This window comes from Equus asinus, chromosome 17 (genome assembly GCF_041296235.1).
Source record: "Equus asinus isolate D_3611 breed Donkey chromosome 17, EquAss-T2T_v2, whole genome shotgun sequence".
In the NCBI taxonomy this organism is placed as follows: Eukaryota; Metazoa; Chordata; class Mammalia; order Perissodactyla; family Equidae; genus Equus; species Equus asinus.
Window position 1 is genome coordinate 138,315 of NC_091806.1, and position 22,337 is coordinate 160,651.

General features: G+C 45.9%; 1 protein-coding gene across 1 annotated transcript; it reads left to right on the top strand.

Moving 5' to 3' along the window:
- Positions 1-11,974: 11,974 nt before the first annotated feature.
- Positions 11,975-16,044, top strand: C17H11orf91 (chromosome 17 C11orf91 homolog). Its single transcript, XM_014839460.3, has 2 exons — positions 11,975-12,535; positions 13,767-16,044. Exons 1-2 carry the CDS (start codon positions 12,046-12,048, stop codon positions 13,850-13,852), a joined length of 576 nt encoding a protein of 191 aa, XP_014694946.3. The 5' UTR covers positions 11,975-12,045; the 3' UTR covers positions 13,853-16,044.
- The last annotated feature ends 6,293 nt before the right edge of the window (positions 16,045-22,337 follow it).

Sequence of the window (22,337 nt, forward strand, 5' to 3'; positions counted from 1 at the left end):
CTTGTGCACAAATTCAGTCCGGTTCTGTCCCTACCATGCCAGAGGTGTTCACCAAAGTGAAACGAGGTAGTTACAACAATTACAAGTGTTACCTCTTAAGTCTCTGGAGATTTGATGGGTTAGGGGGAAAGTTCTAGACACTTAGCACAATGAATTAGGGGACAAACAGTGGACAGATTGGTAATTAAATGTACTAAAGGATTCTCTAGATTCATGCACAGAATGAGGCTTCATGACAAACCCAAAAGTTAGAAAGATTTCCCCCTTTTGTAATAGATTGGGAGATGCAGAAGAAGAGTATTGTCTTTCCAAGAAAGAGAGAGAGAAAATAAGGTCAGAAGCAACAGTGAGTAAAAGGTGTACAGGCCTGGTTCAGTCATCTGGGGAAAGCTCTCTGCCTCAGATGTGCCTGCTTCTCTTCCTAGTCAATTTGATTTGGAGGACTCCGGCATTTGTAGAGGACCAGATGTCAGGTGGAGCCTTCTTTAGATGTGAAATGTACCACCAAGGTTCAATGCCTTCTAGTTCTGCAGCAGTGTCAGCGGTCAGGAGCACTTGGTAATGCCCTTTCCAATGGGGCTCAAGGGCTGTCCTTCTCTGATGATGCTTCCAGACTATCCAGTCAACAGACTCTAGACTGTGACCAACAAGATCCTTTAAATTGGAATCTGGGAAAGCTGCTTTAACCTATAGATGATAGGCTTGAGTATAAGACGTTAGAGACTTACAGTAGCTGGTCATACTAGCATAAGACAACAGGGGGTCACCAGAAAGTTGTGTACCAGCAGACACTGACCTGCCAGTGACCATCCCATGTGGAGTCCACGTTTTCCAGAGAGGTTACTGTGAATGGTTGGCAAGACCAAAAGCAATACCTTAGGCCAGGGAGTCCAGTATATAGGTATTTAACAAAACCTCAAAGACAATTAACAGGACTAGAATCCAAAATCTATAAAGATGCAACATAATTTTTCTCTTCACAATTACTCTCATTTTTTTAACCAAAGATAATCACAGTAAAACTAATTTGTTTATATTTAAAACTTGGCCTGTTTACTTCTATAAATGAAAATAAGAATACTCACTGAGAGTTTCTGAATTCTGGAGGGATCAGGCAGGGAGAAAAAGTAAATGTTTCATCTTTGTTCACAGAGGTATATCTTACTAAATTGTAGATAGTTTAAGACAACATGTTTTAAATCTGGAAAACAAAACACTAGAGCATCCTTCTCAGTTCGTGTAGTTCTGTGTAATTAATGCTGGTTCTTGACCTTTTGTTAGCAGTTTTATGAAGCCATCAGTCTCTCCATTAGAATGCTGTAATTTCTTACCCAGTTCAGATTTATGATCTGAAAGTTTACTGGAAACCTGTATTCTAGAGTAAGTGTCAGAGTCCTTTCCATAAATGTCTCTGAGGATGAAACATTTTCACAAAAGCATCAAAACACTTAAGTGGCATGGTTATAGATCTGGTTACAATGCAATTGACAAGGAAATTTGGTTATTTCTGTGACATATAACATTTTAAGATAATAACTAGAATTATAAATGATAATATTATACCAGGACATGTTAGAATTTTTTAAATTTCCAGTAATTTATAAAGCATTTATATTAATAATATTCACCTATACAACATAACCTAGAAAGATTTATCATCATTTATTTGGCAACTCTTCTCATGCAATTTAACATACCAAAGAAGCCTAATTAATTTAATATTTCCCCTTTTATAAGAAGAGAGAACAAACTCTTTGAGAAGTTCCAGGGATCCGCTGGAAATTCTCAGTTACTTTCAGGTCAAAAGAAAGACTTCATGCAGGACACAAAATCAATGTACAAAAATTGGTTGCATTTCTATACACTAACAACAAAGTTGCAGAAAGAGAAATTAAGAATACAATCCAATTTACAATTGCAACAAAAATAATAAAATGCCTAGGAATAAACTTAACCAAAGAGGTGAAAGATCTGTACACTTAAAACTATAAAACATTGTTGAAAGAAATAAAAGAAGACACAAAGAAATGGAAAGATATTTCATGCTCTTGGAATGGAAGAATTAACATCGTTAAAATGTCCATACCTCCTAAAGCAATCTATAGATTCAATGCAATCCCTATCAAAATTCCAACAACATTTTTCTCAAAAATAGAACAAAGAATCCTAAAATTTATATGGAACAAGAAAAGACCCCGAATAGACAAAGGATTCCTGAGAAAAAAGAACAAAGCTGGAGGTATCACACTCCCTGATTTCAAAATATACTACAAACCATAGTAATCAAAACAGCATAGTAGTGGCACAAAAACAGACACACAGATCAATGGAACAGAATCAAGAGCCCAGAAATAAACCCACACACTTATGGACAGCTAATATTTGACAAGGGAGCCAAGAGTACGATGGAGAAAGGAAATTCTCTTCAATAAATGGTGTTGGGAAAACTGGACAGCCACATGCAAAAGAATGAAGGCAGACCATTACCTTACACCATGGACAAAAATCAACTCAAAATGGATTAAAGACTTGAATGTAAGACCCAAAACCATGAAACTTCTAGAAGAAAACATAGGCAGTGCCCTCTTTGACATTGGCCTTAGCAGCATATTTTCAAGTACCATGTCTGACCAGGCAAGGGAAAGAAAAGAAAAAATGAACAAATGGGACTACATCAAACTAAAAAGCTTCTGCACAGCAAAGGAAACCATCAACAAAATGAAAGATAACCTAACAATTAGGAGAAGATATTTGCAAACCATATATCAGATAAGGGGTTAATATCCAAAATATACAAAGAACTCATACAGCTGAACAACAAGAAAACCAACAATCCAATTAAAAAATGGGCAAAGGACCTGAACAGAGATTTCTCCAAAAAAGATATACGCATGGCCAAAAGGCATATGAAAAGATGCTCAACATCTTTAGCTATCAGGGAAATGTAAGTCAAAACTACAATGAGGTATCACCTCACTCTGGTCAGAATGGCTATAATTAACAAGACAGGAAACTCCAAATGTTGGAGAGGATGTGGAGAGAAGGGAACCCTTGCATACTGCTGGTGGGAGTGCAAACTGGGGCAGCCACTATGGAAAGCAGTATGGAGTATCCTCAGAAAATTAAGAATAGATCTCCCGTATGATCCAGCTATCCCACTGCTGGGTATTTATCCAAAGAACTTGAAAACACAAAGGCATAAAGATACTTTCACCCCTATGTTCATTGCAGCATTATTCTCAATAGCCAAGACTTGGCAGCCAGCTAGGTGCCCATCAAGGGACAAATGGATAAAGAAGATGTGGTATTTATACATGATGGATTACTACTCAGCTATAAGAAATGATGAACTCTGGCCATTTGTGGCAACATGGATGGGCTTTGAGGGTATTATGCTGAGTGAAATAAGTCAGAGGGAGAAAGTCAAATACTGTATGATCTCACTCATAAGTAGAAGACAAAAACAACAACAAACAAACACATAGCAACAGAGATTGGATTGGCGGTTACCATAGGGGATGGGGGGAGGGCAAAAGGGGCAATTAGGTTCACATGTGAGGGGATGGACTATAATTAGTTTTTGGGTGGTGAACATGATGTAACCTACACTGAATTCAAAATATCTTATGATGTACATCCAAAAAATAAAAAGAAAGATTTCATTTAGAATTTGAATTTTGGGGAACTTTGTAAAAAATATCAAAAAATTTTAAAACATTTGGTCAAATAGAATCATAGGTCACTGTGAAACAATGCTTAGTTATTCATTTAGCCACAGTGACAACAGAAGATGTTAAAGGCAAACATAGAGAGTTAAATAGTTAAAAAGAAAAAATCACCTTACCTCTCATTAGAGAGACCTCAGCATTTTGAACATAGGAAATTATTTTGCCTAAACAAAATTTCTTCCTTTTAGGTAGACTTACTCAAAAATAAAGATGGGGCTGGCTTTGTGGCCAAGTGGTTAAGTTTGCGCGCTCTGCTGCAGTGGCCCAGGGTTCAGATCCTGGGCGCGGACATGGCACCACTCGTCAGGCCATGTTGAGATGGCGTCCCACATCCCACAACTAGAGGGACCTGCAACTAAGATATAAAACTATGTATAGGGGGTTTGGGAAGATAAAGCAGAAAAAAAAGAAAGAAGAAGATTGGCAATAGTTGTTAGCACAGGTACCAATCTTTAAAAAAAGAAAGAAAGAAAGAAAGCAAAACCTTTCATAATCTCTTTATCAAGAGCAGACTAAAAGTCCAAGGAAATTATCCTTTCAAGAGAGAGAAAAACAAATTCTAATTTTGCACCAGCTTACTTTTGATATTAAAACTTACTTAATTAACTTCATTTCAATCTTAGCCAACTTTTCTGTGCACAAAACTCTTTTCTCAGGGTTCCTCTTCCACAAACCTTCTATAACTTTCTTTTTTACATCCAGAATTTGTTCTTTCCTCTTCCCCATAACCAGTTTTACTTTAGGACAAATTTACTCTCTTAACAAAACAAACAAAAATATCTCCATTCCTTATACTTTCTTTGCTGAAAACATACATCTTACTTTCCTTGTATACAGAGATGTTTCCCCTATTAATTTTTAGTAGCTTTAATCACATATATTAATTTAGAATTCTTATCCCTTAGAAGGCTTAAATTTTAGCAAAAACTAAGAAGTAAGCAATTATGAGCTGTCTTTAACATTAGCATTCTATGGATTGGCAGACTTATAAATACTTTCTAGAAATACGGCCTTTCTCATAGAAAATTTCTCAGCATGACACAAAACACATTTAATAATAACCCCAAATATTTTAACTTTCTCTGTAATAAGAAGTCAAAAATAGATGAACCTATGTTTAGTAATTAATGTATAATATTTTATCTTATTTGGAAATAATCTAGATACTCAATAAATTTCAACCACTTAATTTAGCAAAACTCTAAGGTTTCAAGTTACCAAAACATTTCGAAGATATTTTTAAGTACATATACCAGATGTTAAAAAGTTCACCTAAAAACTCTTTAATCTTACTTACATCTCTTTAGTTTACTTGTTCCCAATAATTATGTTAAATATTATATTATGAAGTTTACTAAAACTTCGTGGGTCATTAGACAAAGTCAGGCATCAATTTTTTGCTGCCAAATTTTGTAACAGAGATAACATAAATTTGTTTGGTTCTGATAAAAGTAGATAGAACAAAAGTTTTACATTTAGTGCTTACAATTCTAAAGATAACAAACTTAAATTAGCTTTAATACTGAATATTTTCCTAGATCATGTGATCCTGAAATTCATTTGGGTTAACTTCTATAATATTTAGAAATAATTTATATAAGTGCTTATTTTAAGCCAACTAAACAGAGCTCTTTTAGAAATTATACCATCTAGAGGTAGAGAAATATCATATATATATATATATAGCACACACATATATAGACAAACGTTCATAGATACCCCATAGCTACCATGAATCAAGTACAGTAATACAAAGCTCACCAGTTATGAAAGAATAAGTGAATCCAAATTTTGTTTCTGCAGATGGAATAAATTAAGGTTATCTGCTTAGATGGCTAAAACTTTTTTCTACATTAGTAGAGAAGACGCTTAAGAGGGTAGATTTTGGAAAAGAGGGCTTCTATACAGATTGACTCTTTTTGTTTTTGTTATCTTTAGTCTCAGATGGTGATGGTCTAGTTAACAGTTCCCAGGGAGGTTACAAGCTTTTTGAGACAAATAAGGGAGGCTTTGGGGATTGGTGAAAGGGATGGGTGGAATCTGAACTGCCTCTAGAGACTCATTTCCAGTTTTGCAAAGATCTGTAAGATAAGGACAGTTGCTCTCAATTCCTCAGAAACTGGGTTGTAACTTAAGTGATATCATAGGTTGATCTACCCATCCGACTAAATCATCTCTTATTTACTTCTTTCCTTATGGGTACACAGGTTTATTTTAACTTAGGGAAGAAGGCCGATGAAAAAAGTCCTATCAGGCTCTGAATATCAGCTTCCAAGCTGGCAAAGTTCCTGATCATAAATTACTAAATCCTTTCAAATATCTTGTCAGGTTTCAGCCTGGACAAACAGTAAATATGTCTGACAGTATTAACCCATTATTTTTTTAATTTTAGTTTCCCCTTGACTATTTAAGGGATTATGTAGAAGTTACCAGAAAATCTCTCAGAGTCCCATTACCTCTGGGAGGCCTTCCTACGGGCCCTCTTTCACAGGTAGATATGAGGGTGTCTGCAAAGCCATCAACTTAACAGACTAGTGTGCAGTCTTTCTTTTGGGTAAATTTTACATCTTGACTTTTCATTAGCTTTTTGCAATGAAACTTTCAATAAGGCTGTTTGGGGATTTTGAAGCCTTTGCCTTTAAGTGCACTTCTTAAATGACCTTATATAATTGTAACGTTCCTTCTAATGCACAATGTAATTCTCCTGAGGCTGGAGGCAGTTTGGTAGAACCCTAGTCGCAAATGGAGTTCAATCCACATTCCTGTCCAGCCATATCTGACTACAAATGGAGTGCAACCTGCATTTCTGTTCAACCATATTTTGGGGCCCCCCACCTGATGGTTACCAAGCCAAGCTCTCAGAACATGAAACAAACTTAGTAAGAGTTTGATGTTCTTTGTAAATATTTACAGCTTCCGAGACCATAGCTTTAAGCAGGTGTGTTGGAAGATGGCACACTTGACTCCTTTGAAATTAAAGATTGCATTTAATTTGTCTGGTGCGTGGTTCTCAAATCTAGTGTGCAAAAAGACAAGTTTGGAAGCTCAATGGAGCCCCAAAGTGGCCACTGTAATTTTAAATCATCTTTAGTATTATTGGTCCACTGGAACAAAAATTTACAAGAGGAAGGACCATGGTTCTTAAACCTAAAACCAGCTGGGGTTCCTGAGGGAGGAACTTCTCAGGGAAACTTTAAGAATGAAGTCCCATGGTAAAGAAAAGTACGCAACTTAGAATGACAATAGGGTTTTTTATATGCACATTAACAGAGTTAGCTAAGCCTTGGGTCTCTTGGAGCCAAACTAATATGTAGAGGAGTGTGCAGTGGAGTTGGGGATTGTGTGATGTTTTTACAGTGTAACTCCTTGCACAGAAGTTTCCTTAAGGTTGGCAGGTGACCTAGGTGTCCATCTACCCCATTCGGTGACCAACTTATCCTATCATGGGAGGCTTCTTGCGGCAGTGAGCACTCTAATGGCTCTTCAATGCTCAACTCGTGTCCACCAATTTTGTGACTTTCACTTCCAAGCTGTCCCTTAGCAATAGCTTTAGCCTCATGTGCATATCAACCCACAGCAAAGTTTGTCTAAGCAGAAATTTTTACCAAGAGAATCCCTTCCAAAATTCAAAGTACTCACATATCAACCGAGGGAATCCTCTCCTGCAGCAAAATCACATCAGCACTGGAACCACTGCTTGCTTGAGAGAAACCTCTACTGCAAAGATGAAAGCCACTGCACCAATCCCAAAGAAAGACACTGACCTCAACCAAAGGGAAGGAGGTCCGAACCTGAGAGGTCCCACACTTGGAGGAGTTGTCCATGGAAGCAGCTGAGCACACAATGGGGCTTGTGTTGGTACCGAACTGGTTTCCAGGGGACACCGGTCTTCGAAGTTGAGATCACTTTAGGTCCCCCATCAATCTACAAAAACAGAAACCAGTTTAAGAGGCAAAGCATTTATTTGGGGTCAAAGGATTGCAATTCAGGGAGCACAGATTCGGGTAGAAACCCAAATAGTGTCCCAATTACAAGAGAAGGGCTTAGGGTTTTTATGGGAAAAAAGGTGGATGAGATGAGCTGTATTAAAGAAGAGTTCATAGGTGCTGGATGAGGGGAGGCTGGGTTTGTGCCTCACAGGTTGGCCTGAGGTTTGGTCATGAGGCAAACGGCTAGACTTGTACTTCATTGATTGGTTAGCAATTCAGTCATCAGCAAAGTCCAGTTCCAACAGTTCTTACAGACAGGATAGTCTTGTCCTTACTGACTTCTTAGAATGTTGGCGGTTTGGTCCAGTTTGGAAGATAAAAAAAACAAGACATTCAAGGCAATTCCTCTGAAATGGCTGCTCTGGCTCTATTTTAACAAGGCTCCAGTCGTGTCATCCTTCACATGACCTTTATCAGCAAAGAAGGACTCGTGTGTGTGTCTCTCTCAGTTGCTTCCAAATGCAGGCAGGGAGCAGGGGTGCTGAGAATTGAATCATTCAAGCCCCAAAAGTATGCCACTTAATGGGGAATCTGATTGGAGAGGCAGGTCATACAAGAGCTTTAGAGCCCATGTAGGAAATGTTCCATTTAAAATGGATGCAAGCCTGCTCTGTCTTTTCATCACCAACTTGAATTTCCCTGACATTTGTTTGCAGAAATTAACTGTAGGGTTTTGCCTTAACCACCATGGTTTGTTATTACCCTGTATGGACTTCATCTCTAGGCTGGGGTTTATCTCAGTGTTTGTTCACTGTGGCACCTGAGTTTTCCTGTGGTTGTTAAAGGAAACGACCTCTTTTCTAACCCACCTATAACTTCAAAATTGTGTTATAATTAAGCCATTGAGTATAAAATCTGTTCAGATTATCTTGGTGTTAAGGAAGAAAATCTGTAAGCCTTTTCTCCTTGAATGGATATATACAAGTAAAAACTTGTGATTATACTGCACCGTTTGAAAAACATAACGCAAAATCTCTTTCCCTTCTAAGGATCTTCAACATGTAATAACAAAAACTAACATTTGCTGAGCATCTACTATGGCCAGGTACCCAAACTGTCTCATTTAATCTTGCCAATCCAAGCAAGTACGTACCATTACTATCCCCAGTATACAGATGAAAAACTGAGATTCAGAAAGGTTCACTCACACAGCCAAGTACACAGTGGATCCAGGCCTTGGTCCCAGGTCTGAGTTCCAAATCCTGGCTCTTACTACTGCTATAGTTCTCTAATGGTGGAAACAATTTTCCTTTACTATCTTAGGTTTAGGGGCCGGGCCATGCCAATTAAACTGACAAAAGACAGATTCACAGGAGACAAGATGTATTATGCACACACCTGGGGCCCCCAGAAAAGAAGTGAAAACCCAAAGAAGTGGTTAGGCTTGAGAGCTTATGAACCATTTTAACAAAGGGTGATAAATTGTGGACAAGTGACAAGACGAAGGAAAAAGGCTTTGAGCTTCTATGGGTTGTAAATTGTGGGAAGGTAAGTATATGGGGGAAACTGACAGAAGATAAGGGTTGTTTAGTAAGGTTTGTTATGCAGACTCAAGCAGTGCCATCTCCAGATGAGTCATCTCCTTTTCCTGGTATAGGGGAGGGGAGGTGGGACACCGTCACAAAGAGAAATTTATGTTACCGTGACAAGGGGAAACGCACGCCCTGCTTTTGGGCAGAAAGGGGAAGGACAGAGTTCCTTCTGTGTCTGCTGTTTCTCCAGTTGCCTTCAACTTAAAACAATCCTTATGCCAAAATGGCATATTTTCAGTGGTATATTCTGATCCCCTTCAGTTCCCACAACACATAACACCTGCTTTAGTATGTTTTAAAACATAACAATATTTTTAAAGTTCCAAGACATTTGTTGAATCGTATTACATGCCCAGCATTACAGGACCCTCGGGCTGGATCCTTGCCCTCCAGGAACGCACAGCTAAGTGTGAGAAGAAAAATCTTCTCAGCTTCAGACAAGCCCCTTAGTGGGGATAGCTGCCCCTACACTTGGAAAGAGTTTCTAAGTCCACAAGTGCTTCACACACACCGTTCTGTCTTCTGTCTGATCATCACAACCATATGAGGTAGCCTGGTTCTCTTATCTCTATTTTACAAAAAACCATCTTACAGGTCAAGCAACTTGCCCAAAGCTTGGACATCTGACTCCGCTTTGCTGCTACACACACACACATACGCATGTGCGCACACACACCCCTATACGCAGTAGTCTCCCCTTATCCATGGTTTCACTTTCAGCAGTTTCAGTTACCCACAGTCAACCACAGACCAAAAATATTAAATGGAAAATTCCAGAAATAATTCATCAGTTTTAAATTACACCCCATTCTGAGTAGTATGATGAAATCTCTAGCTGTCTTGCTCGGTCCTGCCCAGGACGTGAGTCATTCCTTTGTCCAGTGTATCCGTGATGTACACGATACCCATCCATTAGTCACTTAGTAGCCCTCTTGATTACCAGATGAACTGTCACACTTTCACAGTGATCATGTTCAAGCAACCCTTATTTTACTTAATAATGGCCCCAAGCAGAAGAGTAGTGATGCTGACAATTCAGATATGCCAAAGAGAAGCCGTAAAGCACTTCCTTTAAGTGAAAAGGTGAAAGTCCTTGAGTGAATAATAAAAGAAAATAGTCACACACTGAGGTTGCTAAGATCTACAGTAACCTTTATTACAGTATATTGTTATCTCTTACTGTGCCTAATTTATAAATTGAACTTTATCATAGGTATGCATATAAAAGAAAAAGCATAGTGTATGGTTTGGTACTGTCTGTGGTTTCAGGCATCCACTGGGGGTCTTGGAACTTATCCCCCTAACATAACAGGGGGCTACTGTATAGGACAGGTAGATAGCCATATATAGATAGCATTTGCTAGCAAAGCTGGTCCTGACTCAGATCTTGACTGGCCAATAACGTAAACTGGCCCCCACCTATCTTTGTTCATTCCGTCAACCTCAAAAATAAACAGCCAGGTATTTTACCAGTGAAATGGGTAGCCAAAGGATTACAATTTGGGATATGCAAGCTTTGCATGCTTTGGCAGACCATAGGCAAATCCAATAATCAAAGAAGAAGGTTATTTTATGGGGAAAAGGAGGAAATTCAGAAGGGTTGTTTCGAAGGAAAGTCCATTGGAGAAAAGCAAGGTTCACAGTGGTGATGGTTTCCCATTGGCTGAGTTGCTGGGGTAGTCAATTTCTATCTGAGATGCAACATACATTTCTTCCTGTAATCAAGGATCCTTCCCTGCCGACTTCTTTCTGTTGGGGTCTGTAATTGACTGTCTTTCCTATAATTGACCTTGAGTGGTACTGTGTGGGAGCTCCCCCTGAAATGAGGTTTCCTTTACTAATTTTCACGATTACACCAATGATCATTAGGTGAGGTCTTTCCACGGAAATTTACCTCCCCTCACTCTAGGACTAACACAGACTACTCATGTAAACTTGCTGGGCATGTCCCTGGGACAGTACGTCCTCACTCAGAGAACAGGTGAGCTACTTAAAGTGGGTTCAGCAGGATTTCCTTTTGATGGTTAGTTTTCTTGCCTATTAGCTCCTGCTAATGAATGTGTTTGTAAGAGAACCAAACTGCATTTCACGGAAGATAGTCTGCTTCAGATCTATTACAAACCAATGCCAGCGTCCTTTTTTCCAGAATCTTCCACATCACTGGGAAATTTGGCAGAAGCATGGGTTGGCTCTAACTTCCGTTCCCAATCAACCCTCTTCTCTTTTGCCTGCCTCCCATTGTAGAGGATGAAAAGTCAGACACTCATTTCTCTAGACTTCTTTGCAGCGAGGGGTGACAAGGGAAGTCTGCTGGGGCAGGGGACAGGTTTGTAGGAATTACTTTTTTTCTCTCCATAAAAAGAGAGGCAGACTGAAGGAAGTTTTCTCCTGCGGTTCTGGCCAGGTCCCTGCTTCCTGCTTTTGGATGAGGTTATGATGAGATCTAAGAGCTGGAGCCAGGCTGGTGGAACCCAGGGGCAGTGGGAGGAGTCAAGGGCGGGACCAGCTCGGAGGCTAGAGGACCAGGGTGAGGTGAGGATGCTGCCGTCGAAGGGGCGGGGCGATCGCCTGGCGTAGCAGAAACCCCGGGCTCGTGCCCCCACCCCCGCCGCGGGCCTTTCACTCCAGGGGCGGGGCCCGCCGGCCTTTAGAACCCGCGCGCTTGGGCGGGGCCGGCCGAAGGGTGGGGCGCGCTCCCTCGGGGCGGGGCGGGTGGAACCTCGGAACCCCGGCGACTGCGCGGTGGGCGCGGGCTCCCGGCGCGGGGTTCCTCCCACGCAGCCTCCCATTCAAAAGATGCCGAAGGGGCGGCGCGGCAGCCAGAGCCCCACGATGAGCCAGCGGCCGGCCCCGCCCCTCTACTTCCCGTCCCTCTACGACCGCGGCGTCTCTTCGTCCCCGCTCAGCGACTTCAACATCTGGAAGAAGCTCTTCGTGCCGCTGAAGGCGGGCGGGGCACCAGCGGGCGGGGCGGCGGGGGGTCGGGCCCTGCCCCAGGCGGCCCCGGCCCCAGTGCCCCCGCCGCCGCCCGGCCTGGGCCCCCGCAGGGAGCGCCCCTGCCCCCCGCCCTGGCCCTCCGGCCTGGCCTCCATCCCCTACGAGCCTCTGCGCTTCTTCTACTCGCCGCCGCCGGGGCCCGAGGTGGCTGCCTCTGCTCTGGCCCCAGGCCCCACGACCCCTGGGCTGGCTTCTGCCTCCCACCCCGAGGAGCTGTGTGAGCTGGAGATCCGGATTAAGGAGCTGGAGCTGCTCACCATCACTGGGGACGGTTTCGACTCCCAGCGCTGTGCGTGACCTTGCTGAGCCCCCCCTGCCCTCCGCAGCCCACCCTCAGCCTGCCTTGGCTCCCTCCTTGGCCCCATGCCCCTCTTATCCCCTCCCCACAGTGTGGCCTCGGGCTCAGAGTCTAGCCCCTGGAAGTCCCAGATCCCAAGTGGATTCCCCCAGAACTCAGACTTCCCCATCCTGGATCTCAGCAACTCCTTCCTGCACAATAAATCCGAATCACGGACTGTTTGGTCCCACCATCCATGCTCCCTCCGTCCTCAGCCCTTTGGGTAATCTGGACTCAGCCTCCAAACCTGGAACTCCATCCACCACAACCCCATCCTGAACATGCCCCCTTCCTGCACAGCACTGCTCCCAACCGTGGGGCCTCCCACCAGACAGCCCCTATCACTGAAGGCCCGAGGCTTAGTGCTTACCTTAAACTGGGTCCTCCACGAAAGGAGGTGGAAGTAGGTCAGTCAGGATCAACCGGAGTGTCTAGGAGGAGGTGGGACTTGTGCAAGACCCAGGAGGCCCCAGGATGCTCGGTGAGGGGCTTGGGTGCCTCCACTCCTCAGCGCTGGAAGGTAGCCTCCCGGTGACCCTGGCTCTGCCCTGAGAGCCCTCTCACCAGGGTCCTGGCCTCTGCAGTCTTGGAACCTGGACCAGGGCAGATCAAGTGTGCTGATGTAGGCAGGATTCTTCTGGGATGCAAGCCGACTGACTCCTCCCTGTTGGAGAGTGAAATTGTTAGATCTGATTCTGCTCGCAGAAGGACCTATTGAACTGGAGAATGTTCAGTAGCCATAAGCTGTTCCGCAGACTTTGTCTTTGTTCTGGCTAAGGTCAGCAATTGACCACTGGAGGAGGCAGATGGTTCTGGAAAGACCATCCCTGCTAGTGTATAAAACAGGTTAAATTGACCCCCTGCCACACAGGGAAGGAGAGCGACCTAAATGCTTAGGTCCATGGTCCATAGGAATGGTCCCCAGTCCCGGTACCCAGTAATGTCCCCTTCCTCACAGCCATGGGAAGAAAACAAACCCTAGAAAACGCAGACTTTTCTAAGTCCTGGATTTCTATTCTCCACTTAAATGTGTTTTGGCTGTTAGGGTTTTTTGCCCATCTTGGATCATCATGGGTCTGGGGCTCATGCAGGGAGCACACAATCGCTTCCCAAAGCTTGCTTTGGAAGTGTTAGAAAAGGCCCTTATCTCTACCACAGCTAAGTTTGTTTTGCTCTCCTGCAGATAAATTCTTGAAGGCGCTGAAAGATGAGAAGTTACAAGGACTGAAGACCAGGCAGCCTGCAAAGAAGCCGGCCTCTCTCTCCTGAGGAGCTGCCCCCCAGAGCCTGGGCAGCCACCTCCTTCAGTGTTAGTGCTTAGACAATGTGTCCCGGTTGTTGTCATTTCAAAGATGGTTATTTTCTGTTCTGAATTTACTGCTGTTCTCCTTGCTCCCAGCATGGACTCCACATACAATGCCCACTTGAGTGGGAGGCTCCTGGAACCTGTCCTCTGTGTGCCGCTGCTGGGGGGCTCTCTTCTGGGATCTGGAAGCTGCTGCCCAGCTGGCATTCAGGGGCTCCAAAGACGAGGGAAGGGGACCCGAACACTGCCAAGTCAGGAGAGAATTGGGAATAACCAAGGGCAATATATATTTGGTTCTGTTTCCTGCTCAGAGAGGCACTTTGAGGCCTGGAACAATGGGTTGGTTTGTTTTCAAACACCTTTAGTCCCTGAAAGTGTTTTATTTTTTTAATGGTTTTGGACTACAAAACTCTTTTGATAATCTGATCAAAGCCATGGTCCTTCCTGGAAATTTATATATTCAGGAAATTTTTATTGACACTTTCCTAGGCTCTTGGGATTGGGAATGGAGGAGACACAGAAAATAAATAGTATAAATAAGTAAATCATAATATGATATCCTAGAAGCTGAAATGCTAAGGGGAAAATAAAAAGCGGATGGTGAGGCTGGTCAGGAGGCTCGGAGGAAAGCAGAGTGGCATTTCAAATAGGGTTTCTTGAAGAGGTAACATTTAACCAAGGTTTGAAGGAGGTTGACTATGTTAGCTACGTGGCACCCTGGGGGAATGTTCCAGGCAGAAGGGCCAGTGCACAGGCTGAAGGTGGGAGCATGTTAGGGTGTTTGAGGGTCAGCAAAGAGCCCAGCTGGCTGGAGCAGGAGGAGTGGGGGGAGAGGGGTAGGGATGAGTACAGAGAGGGCCATCCAGTGGGGCCTTGAAGCCACAGGAAGGGCTCCGGGCTGTACTCTGAGAGGGTGGGGAGCAGTTGGTTAGAGGGCCTTCAGAATCTGCTTGTGCTGCTGGGTTGAGAATAGACTAAGGAAGGAAGCAGGGAAAGCAGTTGGGAGGCTGTCATAATTAATAATCCAGCTGAACAAGAAGCCACAGCACAGCTGCCGCTCCTTGCCAGGTGAGAGGCAACTATGGGGCACCCGCCCCTATGATCACAACCCCGCTGCCCGGTGCTGGCTCTGTGGCAAGGAGGAGGAGCCAGAGCACAGTGACACAAGCACTCAAAGGATCTCAGGAAACAAATCTTCAATCAAGTATGACATTCTGATGCTTGGCGTCTAAACTTCCTCGTGCCCTCACTCTGCCAGCAGCAAGTGTAGAGCATAGCCAAAGAATTTGTGAAGTTTGGGCTTCTTGCAAAGCAGAATGAAAAGGAGTGACCAGCGATCAGGTGTCTTAGAAGCCAAGTGAAGAAGGTGCTCAGCTCTGACAAGTTGTGCTGATGGGCCAAGGAAGATGAGCCTGAGAATTCACTCTTGGGCTCAGTGCCATGGGTTTAGTGGTGGTGATCTTGTCAGAAGCACTTTGGATTCAGTGATGGAGTTAATGCCTGATGGAGTAGCTTTAAGAGAATGAGAGGAGATGAACTGGAGAAAGTGGGTGCAGATGACTCTTCAGAGGAGTTTAGCTATCAGGGAGAGCAGAGAACTAGAGCAGCAGACTTGAGAGAAGAGTTTATTAAGATGGGAGAAACGATGGCATGTTTGTCGTCTGATGGGGAATGACCCAGTAGAGGGAGAAAAAGTGATGATGTAGAAGAGAAACAAGCAATTGCTGGAATGGTGTCCTTCAGTGGCTGAGAGGGGTGAGATCTAGTTTACAGTAGAGGGATTGGCTTTAGATGGGAGCAGAGATGGTTCATCCGTAATAACAGAAGGTAACATCTGTGTTGTGAGGGTGCAGGTGCTGCTACTTGGGTAAATGGCGTGGTGGGCGCCCTGGAAGTTGCATACACATGCCCTGAAGTTTGTGCTGCCACCTCCAGCTTGAGGACACAAATGCACATGCTTGCAAGGCCCACTGGAGACCCTGGAAGTGAGAGCAGGGAGGAGGTGAGTGCAGGAACCAGGTGGAGAATGGCAAGCTGCACAGCTCATGCCTGACCACAAGGGCAGCTGATACCCAGTTCCAGTTGCTTGTTGCCCACGCGGGAGTATGACCACAGTGTCATGTGAGAGCTCCTATATGCTTGCCCAATAAAATAATGGCTGAACAGTCCTGTAGAGTTTGCAGTCTCTGCTCTTCCCATAGGCGTCCTCCCACCCTGGGCAGGGACTCCAGGCCCGTCTCCTCTTCCCAGGAAGAAGCCAGATTCCTGTTGTCCTAGGTTGGTTGTTACTAAAGAAGTTCCCTTGTTCTCCCAGAAAGCTTCAGGCTAGCAAGGCCAGCAAGGGGGCTGGAGAATTTTAATAAGAATAACTGAGAATAAGCCAGGCATCTCCTGGCACAGAGTCCAGATGGAGACGGAGATATCAGTGGGGGCCTGTTTCTTATTCCCTCCCCAGAGTCCTCCCCAGAGCCTGCACTCCCCCCACCAGTCCATGCTCATAAAATTGGACACCTGTGAAGTGCACATGGTGTGCTGGGCACAGAGGGAGGCAGTGGACATGAACAATCTCCTTTAATTCTCATACCACCTTCTGAAACAGATACTACCCTTAGCATGGTTTACAAACGAGGGAACAGAAGCTCCAAGAGGTGAAGTGACTTACCCACAGTCACAGGGCTAGGGAACAGCAGAGCCAGAGCTGGAACTGGCACCTCTCATGGTGCTCCTGCACTCTTCTGCTGGTGAGGCACAGATATGGGGGAAGCCCTAGGAGAGCCGTCAAAAGCAACATCTGGCTCAACACTGGTCTGGCACAATTTGGGAGTTGACTGGGTCATTTTCCACAACCTCTCAAGTGAGAGTGAGATTGACAGTATTATGGTACTACAGCCAAGGTCCCAGGCGTGCCCACGCCCAGCCCTGTCACCTGTCCCATCGTCCATGGCTTTGGTCACATGTCCTAGTATCAGGAGAGTGGGGGAGGTGGGTCATGTGATTGTCAGCCCCTCTAGAACAAAATGGAGTGGAAGAGGCTGTTCCCCAAAGAAAAGGATGCTTGGCAGATGAAAACAAGAGGGGTCCTGATGGAGAGAACACCATATGCAAGGAATAATGGATAAACATAGGGCATACTGGGGCTGGTTGGAGTCGCTCGTGAGCCAATTGTTAGATTCTCAGGAATTTTGTAAACTGGTTGTTAAATACAGCCATTACTAAAAATTAAACTATGTCAACTTACAGTTAAATTATATTTAAAACTAAGGTAATCAGTACTCAAACTCCACCATTCCTAATTATTTTGGTACATTTTACGATTGCCTGTGCTCTTGAGGTTATGTCTATTGTGTCATTTATGGTGGAAATACTTTATAATGGTGTGCTAGTGTGCATTACGTCCTAATAATGTCATGTTGGTATCTTGAAATTGGCCATGATGAGGGTGTTTACACCATGGAAATTGACAAATGTACAAATCCGGGCTGTTCCTGCCCACCCCCTCCACCAATGGTTGGTTGGTAGACATTTACTAGCACACCCCCAGATAAACGGGAGCCACAGCTCTGCTTGTTTGTAGCCGAGCTAACGGGAGGGCTGCTTTGAGCACCCAGAGTGGGGCTGCGGTGCAACGGTTCGACTGCCCTCAGTTATGGCGCGGGAGAGGTGGCGGAAATGAACCTGGCCGAGCCTGCCCTCGAAGGCTCCAGATGTGTCTTGGGGAGCACGTGTGTGTTGACTTTTACAATGTGGTAAGTCTTCCCCCGGTAACATGGGACCCAAGGAATGCCCTGAACCTTGACCCATCAGGTCAGCCACTTCTGCTTTCAGGAATTTAGGGTCGGGCGTGGACAGAGGTCACAGCCTGTGGTTTACTGCTTTAAGGCAGATGGAACGTGAAACCTGAGAGAGCACAAGACCAGCTATTTCTATCAGGGCTCCTTCCCCACAGAGCTGCCGGTCCTGAGAGAAACAGACATGTCAAGTGCGTTGGAAAAACCTCCCACTCCCTTATGCACGTCATCTGCGCCCCACTCTGTGGCCAACGGAGGCAGGTCGAATCCAGGGCCTGCAGGGGCCTGGCTTCTCGGAAGAGAAGGAGGAGAGATCTTGTCAACAATTTAAAACTTTTTGACTCATTGGAGGTGAGCACCCCATCGTCGGTGCCTCACGGCACGCTGGCCTTTTCCTTTCAACAGTGTCTTGATTCTGTCACCAGCAGACATGTGGCCTTTTGAAAGCTGCCTAGCCTCTCTGAGCCAGTTTGCTCATCTGTGAATGAAGGCACTACTCTCACAGGACGGTTGGGTTGGGGGACAACAAATAAGCTGATCGATATGAAAGAGCCCCAGTTGGGAGTCATTATTCTTCCTTCACAGTCCACCTAGGACACAGCCCTTCCTGCTGAACTTCGCTCCAGGGAGTGGTGGTGGCCACAGGATGTGAGCTGGAGGGAGGCCAAGCTGCAGGGAGGGAGAAGCCTGGAGTCTGTGGGCCCACACGGGTGCCGGGGCCAGGCGCAACTGGGAGGCAATCTGAGGAAGATGGTGATTCTCTTCCAGAAAGGCCACGCACCCTCCTCCCAGGCGGCACCCTCCACGTGCGATGAGGCTGACGGCCTGGCCTCTCATGGGCAGTGCCCCCAGAGAGGACTCTGGTCCTCACCAGTCCTTTCACCCCACCCACACCAGAGCGCCAGCACAAGGAGGAGTCTGTGCCATCGCTGGAGGAAAGGCAATGAGGAAGGGATCAGGAAAAGAATCAATGACACAAAGCCAGGAAATCACCTACTCCAGGGGCTCTTCTGGTTGGGGGAACAGAAGGCCACTCAAACTAGCTTACTTAAATAACAAGAGTGGCTGACAGTGGAGTTCTGTGGTTACAAGCAATAGAAACTAAGGTAAGAGAAATAAGAAAAGGAGGCATCCAGGTCTTTAGAAGGAAAGGAGTGAGGGGCCGCCGCTGGGAAACTCAGTCCAACTACTGCTCCTTGGAGGGAAAATGTGGCTGGCTCATCTGGGCTCCGTGTTGGGGAGGGTTGGCAGGGTCCTTTGACTGCAGCCGCACCAGATCCTCTTGGAACTGGGAACGGCTGCAGACCCAGACACTGAAGGTCCCTGCAGGGGCCTCATGCCAATTGGCACCAGGGTCCAGAAGCCACCTGGAGCCCAGGCTGCTGCCCTCCCAGCTTTGTCTTGCTCCACACACCGGCTGCACCCTCCTGTATTCTCCAGTCAGCTTCCTCATAACCCAGCTACTCAGTGACCCCCAGGAGCCACATCGGAGTCCATGTCCACATGGTCGCCCACAGTGAGCTCTTTCCCAGTTCCAGTTCCTAAGAGAAGAATGAGAGCGGCTTATCAGCTGGCTTTGAGTTACAAGTTGGGGGAGAGGAGAGGCAGAGCAGTAAAGGTCACAGACCCGATGAGTCAACTGGTGCCTGAGGGAGGACTGCTCTGGAAGGGACCCCAGGCAGGCAGGCAGTGGTTGCTAGCCATGCTAATGCACAGACAGAAAACCACTAACCCTTCTGTATCCTTGAGAAGGAGCTAAGGCTCCCATTCCTCTTCGGAGCTCAGAAATCATGAGAAGGGGGAAGTGAATGGCTGAGTGGGCATCCTTCTCCATTCCTGAAGCTTACCTCCCTGGGGTCCCAGCTTTGAGATTTATTCTCAAGCCATATGACCTACTTTCAGTTTGCCCAAAATCTCATGGGCTCTATCACCTCTGGGCCTTTGCTTTTGCTGTTCCCTCTTCTGGAACACTCTTCTTCACCCTTTGCTAACTAACATAGCTTCATTGCGTGAAGTCTCTGAAGTGGCACCCAATAAATTCCACCCATCCCAGCCTCCAAGGCTCCAAGTAAATTGAGAAATAAGACAAGGTTGGAAGATAGAGAATGAAAATCCTTATTCCTTATTCCTCATAGAAGCCAGTTTGGAGCATGAAGCTTGAGTGTGAGAGCCCGGTGGACTTGGAATTAGGCAGTCCTGCAGAGGTTGTCCCAGGTCACACTGGAGGAGCAGCGGAGAACGCTTGCTCCTGCAGGTGGCTCTCTCTAAAGAGGATGAAGGGCAGGCTGGGGTCACGCGTGCCCAGTTTCTTCTTCCCCAAGCTGCAAATCACATTAAGTCCTTCTCCCTGCCTGGGAACTGAGTGAGCAAAGGGGCAGAGAGAGGATGCACCTGCCATTGGAAAGAAACCAAAGCTGAGAAATGCTCCCCTCCCAACAGCTTGGATATCAACCTCCTCCAGGAAGCCTTCCCTGTGCTCTGCACCCAGGCTGGCTTACACGCCCCTTTTCTGAGCTCCCTGAGCCCTGCACCCAGCCTGGCTTACACGCCCACTTTCTGAGTTCCCTGAGCCCTGCACCCAGCCTGGCTTACACACCCCTGTTCTGAGCTCCCTGTGCTCTGCACACCCCCTCCCCTGGCACTCACCACCTAGATAATGATCACCCACCTCCCTAGCCCCACTCTGACCTCCTGGAAGGCAAGGGCTATGTCATCAACACCCTCAGCAGAGGTGTGCGCAAAGTTGACACTCCTCAGGGGCTTGGTGAGCACGCTGATGGCTGTGGACAGAGAGGGAAACCCAGCCCTCAGTCTCTTGCTCTGACTCAGAGTTCGGCCCATCGAAACATCAGTTTGCACAAAATCATAACAAAGGATGATCTAGATGTAACATCCTGGGGCCCTTCTGGGCCACGTGCCTATTGATGACAGGTTAGAGGGCACGAGATGCGTCCTGAGTTCACCAAGATCTAGGGACAGCTCTTAGCGATCCCCTCTTATCTGAGAGGCAGCATATAATGCTTAAGAGTGCTGGCTCTGGCCCACACTGCCTGGGCCAGATCCCAGCACACATCTGCTGTGTGGTTTTGGGAAAATTACTTAACCTCTCTGTACTTTAGTTTCCTCATCTGTACAATGAGGAACTTCATAGGTTGCTATGAAGTTTAAGTAAGTTAATATATATGAAGTGCTCGGAACAAGGCCTAGCTCAAGCAAGCACTCAATAAATGTTAGCATTCCATCTATCCACAAACTCCCTCGGGACTGTTAATCTCATCTCAGAGGTCATCTGAATGTAGTACGAACAGTCCGCCCCTCTGAAAACAGGGTCATAACTTAGGTCTGCATTCATTGACTCATTTGTTCATTTATTTATTCGTCTAATCGTTCTTTCAATAAAGCAGACTCAACTTCTCTGAGCCCTTTTTCTCATCTGGAAAATGCGCACAATAACGCCCTGCCTGGGCTTGTTCGAGGCAGCTGAGACCGGGGCGTGTGAGCTGCTCTCGCCGACACCAGCCCAGCAGTAGCTGGAAGGCTCTGCGGGGCAGGTCTGCGTGCGCTTCCGTCGCCAGCACCGAGTCCGCCCGCTTCTCTCGGGCTGGGATCCACTAGGTGGCAGCGCGGACTCGGCGGTGGGAGGACGCAGCCCTCCTTCTAGTCCTCTCACACCGGGGCTGACACTGTTCAGCACGTTCAGGATTGTCCAGGGGGAATCCAATTCGGAAGCCTGCAGGGAGGAGGAGAGCCCGCAGCCCTCGAGGCCCTCGGCGCAGAAATCGACCCGGCGCCGCGCCGGCCCTCCCGGGGCTGCAGGGCGCTGCCTGCGCGCCACGCCGTCCTCACACAGGGACACGCTCCTTTCAGAACCAGCTCAAGGGGGACAGTGCGGTTCATAGGAGCAGAAGAAGCTGGTCTGAACTCATCCGCACATGTTATCTGAATTGGTCCGCTCGGGCTGCCGTAACAAAATCCCACCGCCGGGGCCCTTAAACAGCGGGCGTTTATTTCTCACAGTTCTGAGCTGGGAGTCCAACATCAAGGTGCTGGCAGGTTCAGCTCCCGGTGAGGGCTCTCTTCCTAGCTTGGAGGGGGCCACCTTCTTGCTGTGTCCAGAAGGCAGAGAGAGCCCTCTGGGGTCTCCTTTTCCTCTTAGAGGGGCACTGATTCCATCAGGAGGGCCCCACCCTCATGACCTCCCAAAGGCCCTACTTCCAAATGCCAACACACTGGGGGTTAGGGTTTCAACATAGGAAGATATATGGCTATATATTCATCTTATCACATACTTACATAGTTATATATACTTATCTATGGACTATTGTCTATCTGTCTACTTAGTAACTTACTGTTATTCATTAATGGCTGGATGCCCTAGATCTACGTTGTCTGACAGGACTTTCTCCGGTGACAGAGATGTTGTCGATTTGTGCTGTTTACTATGGAAGCCATTAGCCAAATGTGGCAATTGAGACTTGATATGTGGCTAGTACAGCTGAGGAAATGAATTTTTAATTTTATCTTATTGCGAAAATTGGGGGTTTAATGTAGGCTTGTTTCCAGAGTTCAGTGATGCGGGAGCAGGTAAAAATGGTATCTCTTTATAAACGAAGAAAGTAAGGTGCAAAGTAGTGAAGCCATTGCCTGAGGTGACACCGTG